Source organism: Bison bison, unplaced genomic scaffold (assembly GCF_000754665.1).
Source record: "Bison bison bison isolate TAMUID 2011002044 unplaced genomic scaffold, Bison_UMD1.0 scf7180017864472, whole genome shotgun sequence".
Classification (NCBI taxonomy): domain Eukaryota; kingdom Metazoa; phylum Chordata; class Mammalia; order Artiodactyla; family Bovidae; genus Bison; species Bison bison.
Genome location: NW_011495033.1, coordinates 6,351,051 through 6,357,273, shown reverse-complemented (window position 1 = coordinate 6,357,273; position 6,223 = coordinate 6,351,051). Strand labels below are relative to the sequence as shown.

The following is a 6,223-nucleotide window of genomic DNA, read 5'->3' as shown; positions in this document are numbered from 1 at the left end:
CCAACCAGACCAAGCCTCTGGAGTTGCGGGCGGCCGTGGAGAGGTAGCCCTGCCCTCTCTGAGCCCAGGTGCCCCCTCCTCCCCAAGGATAGCAACCCCACGCCCTGGTTCAGGGAGATTCTCGGAACTCCCCATGGACCCCCTCTCCCCAGCAGCCCGCCAAGACCACCAGGTGAGCAGGTTCACCTGGAGAGCCAGCCCCTCAGCCCAGGAGCCCCTGGCCAAAGGAACCACCTCGCCCAGTGGGCAGTCTGTCCCACTCAGAGCCAGCCCCCAGCCCCTTGACCCTCTGCCCAGAGAGCATGGCTCGGGGAATGCTCCAGGAACCGTCTTACTGAACCATGCAGCCCAGGCCGTGGTTGTCTTACACTTATTTCTGCAGTTAGGAGCAGGGTTACTAACCAGATACCACGTCCGCTGTGCCACACTGGTGTCAGGAACACTAATAAAATGGAAAGAAAGGGGAGCACTAGGGGGTCTGAAGTTTTCCCCCTCCAATGCCTCTGCCTCACACTCACGTGGAGAACCAGGCCGGGGGCAGGAGGGTCGGGGCCCAGAGGAACCTGGGGAAGGGGAGCGATAGGAAAGAGAGCAGGGGTCCTGGCACTGCAGGCCAGGCCAGGATGCCCACCCAGGCCAGGAGAGCGGCGCCCTGCCAGTCCCTGCCCTGCAGAGCGCACGTGTGCTCCAGATGCCCCAGGACCATGCCGCACTCCCCTGGGCAGCCCCGGGGCTCCCAGCCTGGAACCTTCAAGAGTCAAGACTCAGGCACCCCATGTGGTTAAGGGGGCGCTGAGAGTGGGCCCACGCCCCAGGCGGAGCCAGGCAGGGTGTCCAAGAAACACATCCTGGCTTTTCTTAACTGTTTCACCCCTGGGGCTCCCCTCCCCCCACCCCCAGCACCCCAGCCCCGCCCAGCACACCCAGAGCCTGCCACCACCCCCAGGGCTCTGAGCACATGCACACCCCATACCATCCACAGCACAAGAGCCCTGCTGCCATCCTGGTCTCTGAAACCCACTCTCATCCTCCAAGCCTGGTCAGCTACCCGCACAGGGCCCCATTCAGCAACACCCACAGCTTTGCCAACTGCCTTGACGCTATCGGTCCTCCTCAACTGGAACATCGCCTCTCCTTTCCACTTACTGCCCCAAACTTGTTGCTTTACTAGATACATGCAAACGTTATGTTTTAGACACACCAAAACAGAACATGCCAAATGAGTGCCTTTCGGAGGCTGGAGAGGAGGGGGGTTCCGGAGTCCAACCTCCCGCCTTTGGGTGTGGCCTCTGGCCCTCGAGCACAGCGCCTCCCGGCTGAGGGCCGGCGCGCAAGCACCGTCCACAAGCACTTTTTCATGATGTCCTGCAAGAAGTCAGTGTGTGTGGTCACTGAGGGAAAGAATTTCGGGTGTGATCACGGCGCCGAAGGCAAAGCAGGGGGGACACAGTGATTGTATGCAATGAAGTGTTTTCTCGTGATTTAGTTAAATGTGGTTTTATGGTTTGGTGCGTATATTCCTATTTTCCATTAAATTAACTTTATTTCTAAAGCATATTTTGATTTATCATCAAGAGCAATAAAGCATTAAATCTTACTCTTAAAGGTATTCTGCTTATTGAGTTGAAAACTATCTAAAATGGTGAAATTTGGGCATGTAGAAAGTCAGTTGTTATCCTGGAGGCTGAAAGGAGCATTAAGCACAAGTAAGGTAAAAATGGAGGATAGTTGGCCTGAGGCTTCTGATGAAAAATATTAAATAGAAAACAGCTGTGGGGAGGAGGAGTCAGGAGGGGGCCAGGTGGTGGTGTTAACCACTATTTTGAGGCCTGCACACTGAAAGCGCTTTGCTTTCACCTTTACTGAAATCGAAGCATGCAAATGCGCAAAGAATAAACGCAAGGCCCGGATGCCCAGGGCTGCAGCTCAGGTAGAGGCCTGAGTGCACCCTGGCTGGCTGGTCAGCCCCTCCCTGAGCCCTCTGGTTGGGGTGGGTGAGCTGCCGGCAAGCAAGGCCCTGCAGGGAGATGGGGCAACCCCAGCAACCCAGGGTGCTGCAGCCAGAGGATGCTCCCAACCCCCAGTCACTGGCCGGAGCACGCAACGACGGCTTCCGACTCAGAAGACAAAGAAGACGCCCCGATCGAAAGGCTGCCAGCTTCAAAGGCACAACCTGAACAAGTGCCCCCAAAGCCCAGGGCAGCTCCAGCCCACCAGGCGCAGAGCCCGGGGAGGACTGAGGCCAAAACACCAGGTCTCCAAGGCCCAGGCTGGTGGCAAAAGAGAGCACAGACCGATGGCAATACAACCGGTAGGGGGCCCCAGCCTTGCCACAATTAGGGGCTGGGGAGGCTGCTTATTTGGGAGCTGGAGTTTCCTCTTGAAACCTGCACAGAGCTAGGCTGGCGGGGCTGAACCACACGGACCCAGCCGGCTCCTGCTGCCCGGGGGACCTTGGGGCAGTGCGCTACAAGCAGAGCCTGGGCCAGCACACTTGGGGGCCCAGCCCTCGCCAGGCCATACCTGGGCCTGACCCTCCCTGGTCGGAGGTCCTGGGCCTTGAGAGACCAACTCCTGCCCTGGCCACACCAAGAAACCCAAGTTGACTTCACCTGGGCTTCTTTCTTAATCACCTTAACAGTGAACACAATTGTTAAGCCTTCTCCCCTAACCCTGCCCTCCTCCCCTCCCCCACACCACAATCCAATTATGTTCTGAGCACAAGAATCCTTTATAAAAATGAGCCCCCAGACTGCTCTTGAAGGATGTGCCCACAAAAAACAGTCTGTGTAATGGATGGTCAGTGCATTTTATTTAATCAGCACAGTACAAAAATAAATAAAAATAAGGGGAGGGGAATTAAATTACAGCCAAACTGAGCTTCATGACCTTGTCAGATTATAAACCACACATACTTACAAACACGCTACGCATACATACAAAAATGAGACAAATATAAATTAATATTAACAATACCCACAGTTTGGTCAAAGAATAGCTACAGAAGAAATTGCACTAAAAACCAACATACATCACACGTGTGTAATTAGCAGTTTCAAATATACAGCTAAGAATAGTTCCAAGTGGAAAAAAAAATGGCACATTTCCTTTTCATTGCAAGTTTAACAACTGCTAGAACAAAACTAAGTTCTAATAACTGCATGGAAAGAATATATCAACCCTTCAGGTTTTACAAGAAAAAAGAGGAAAACCAAATCCTGAACTATTATTCCTGTGACTTGTTCTGTGCACGGGTGTAATTTTCACAGCCATCTGTTCTAAGATTATTTTTCTTAAGACACAAAATGCTCCTGGTTTGCATGCACAATATCACTGTAAAAGCAACAATTAAAGAATAAAGGGTGGGGTTTTTTTTGTAGATTAGTTTTTCTTTTTTTTTTAAATTGTTCTAAAAGTAGTCTTCATAGCAGCATGTCAAATGGGTTCATTGCTTGCACACTCAAGTATATCGGTTTCTTTACACAATACTGATGACCAGTGCAAGAGGAGGAGACCTCGCCAGGCTTCATATGGATGGAACTAGAGACTTCTTTCTTTAGTCCCCAACCATTCCTGAAATTTGCACCGCCTCCATAAATTAAAAAAATAAATATGGAGAGAGAGAAGGAAACACACACGACTGGAATCTCGCGGGTGCGCGTTCTCGCCGTTTCAGGCCCAGCAAGGCCCACGAAGGAGCGACTCCAGACCCCGGTCCCGGCTGCTGACACTTGGCCCCGGGACGCCACCCCTCCCCCACCCTCGTGTGCTGCCGGGGACCCCGCCGACCCCGCCGGCCGCCTACCTCGGGTCACACACGGCAGCAGAATCTGCACAGACAGGCTGTGTGACAACTCCCGCGGAGGAGAGGCTCTGCACGCGAGGTCCCCGCCGGCAGCCGCGGGTTCCTTCCAGCCCCGCGGCAGGTAAATCTGGCCGGCGGTCCTGGGAGCGGCTGGGCGTGGGCCTCAGGGCGCAGCTGAGGCCCGTGCTCCCAGCTTGGGGCAGGCCCTCGTTCTCGCGAGCACCACGGGGCCGCAGGCTCGACGCCGGGCCTGTTAAATCGGGAGCTCAGTTTCACAGCTTTCTCTTTTTTATGTGAATTTCAGTAGTGCTTGTGCTGAAATGGCAGCCACCTGGAAGCTAATCCTACGTAAAACGGCCCCCCTGCCTCCCTCACCCCCAGCCTCCCCTTCCAGCTTCCCTTGGGGTTTGAGACTGGAAGAGAGAATTCTCTGTGGGCCTTCACATCAGTCTTTGTTCCCCAAAGCCAGAGGGATCACGGAAGGCTGGCTCCCTTCTCTGGGTCCTCTCCCAAGCCCCCAGCCACCGATCTGGGAGAATCAGAAAGAAAATTAAGTGACACATCATGGGTTTTTTTTTTTTTTTTACAGCCACTAAGGTTGAAGGTGGAGACCCAAACCAGCAGCTGCAAATGATCAGCGGGAGAATCAGCAGGCAGTCAGGAGTTCGGCTCCCGGCTCATAATTGTCTCCAAGATCCAGCCGTCTCCCTGGGCCTTTCGGGACAAGGCTTCGTCTTCAGAAGAGACTCAACTGTTTGGAAACAGCTTTACATCAACAGGGGGTGAGGGGAGGGGCGCATCATTACCACATCACCCTGGTCCCTGATATCACCCCCGCCCCAATCCCTGCAGCTCCGCAGGGCAAATGTCATGGGCACTGGCTCAGTCCCAGGCATGGCAGCCCCACCTGCCCGGGAGGCAGGCTGGTGACCATGGGCACCTGCAGCTGCCCTGGCCTTCGCCACGGGGTGACTAAGCTGCATGATTCAAATGAAAAATTCACCCAAGAAAGGAGTTGTCCCTGGCGTCACCCCACCCCTTGGGAGCCGGGACCCAAAATGAAAGAACTTAGTGAGTCAAACCAGCTCATTAACCAACACTACCAACAGGGCTGGGGGTGGGGGACGAAGGAGGGGAGGTTGTTGGGGGGTGGGGGCGGTTCCATGTCTCCATGAAAGGAAAGCCCTTCTCCCTAAAAAAGAAAAAAGAGCAAACCAGGGTCGTGCATGGCCAAATTAGAGGACATGATCTTCGCACCAGGCCGGCTTCCCCTCGATTGAAGAGGCTGTCCCAGGGCCACGGGCGTTTGGCCTCCTAAGCCCACGTGCGGCGCAGTCCAGGTGGCCGGCTTCAGGAGCCTCTGGGAGAACAGACGACCCAGAACAGGAGCCAGCAAAGGGCCTCCAACCAGAAACTCCAGTTCCTCCCTGGGCTGCCTGGCTGTGGGCTGCCTGGCTGTGGGCCGCCTTCCCTGCCTTGGTCCAGCAAGGGCGCAGGCGGCAGAAGCCAGTCAGTCCTTTCAATTCCCCAGAGTGAGATGTTGGGGGCCACGGTGGCTCTGAATACATCTTCTGAATGTTGCACAAGGTTCAGGAGTTCAGAAGCGCCCAGAGTTCTTGGCAGGGTGGAGGAAAACCCCAAGGAGGGGAGGTGGGAAGGGAGAGGCCCTTGGTGGCTTTGCTAAACACATACTGTACACAAAATCTGATTTAAGAATAAATTTTTAAAAATGAATTGAATCCTTGAGCCATGATGCAGGCTGGCGGGCTCACCGGTCCAGCCCGAGGAGGAGCCGCTTCTTGTCCTCCTGGCCGCTCTCGTTCTTCAGGTCGGAGAACACCTGCGTGAAGTAGTGGGGGTCGGCGTTGATCTGCAGCATCTTGGAGCTCATGAGGTTGATGACGGAGAGACAGCGGTCCCAAAAGGCCTCCTTGCAGCTCTCCACCAGGAAGGGCTTGAGCGGGTAGGAGATCTCGTTGCCCATGTAGGAGTAGGAGAGGTACAGGCAGGTCAGCAGGACTGCCTGGAGCTCGTGGTCGGAACCCACCTCGGAGGAGATGACATCCCGGCAGAGCATGTAGAGGAAGACCACGTTGGCCGGCGTGATGAAGCCCTGGTCCTGCCAGCCCTGCAGCAGCAGCGAGCGGTCCACGCTGCGCAGCCAGAGCACAGGGTCCGTGGGGGACAGGTGCTTCAGGCGGTAGCACCGGCGACAGAGGAACTCGCCCAGGCAGCGCAGCAGCTCGCTGGTGGACGCCTGGACGATGACCCGTTTGGGCGTCCCTGCGGAGCTGACGGCAGGGTGCGGGGCCTTCTTGACGGACGAGGAGACCCCGGTCTGCGAACCCGAGAGCTGGCTGGCAGGGGGGGCGGGCGGCTGGGCCGGCGGGGGCTGGGCGAACGTGGACAGGTTGGCGC

At 55.8% G+C, this 6,223-nt stretch overlaps 1 protein-coding gene across 1 annotated transcript; it reads right to left on the bottom strand.

The window, feature by feature from the left end:
- Positions 1 to 2,790: 2,790 nt before the first annotated feature.
- CDK5R1 (cyclin-dependent kinase 5, regulatory subunit 1 (p35)) lies at positions 2,791 to 6,221 on the bottom strand (the record flags this gene model as incomplete). The annotated part of the gene is made up of 1 exon (XM_010861704.1): positions 2,791 to 6,221. A coding segment is annotated over one exon (648 nt), but the record flags the coding sequence as incomplete, so codon positions are not given.
- Positions 6,222 to 6,223: the final 2 nt, after the last annotated feature.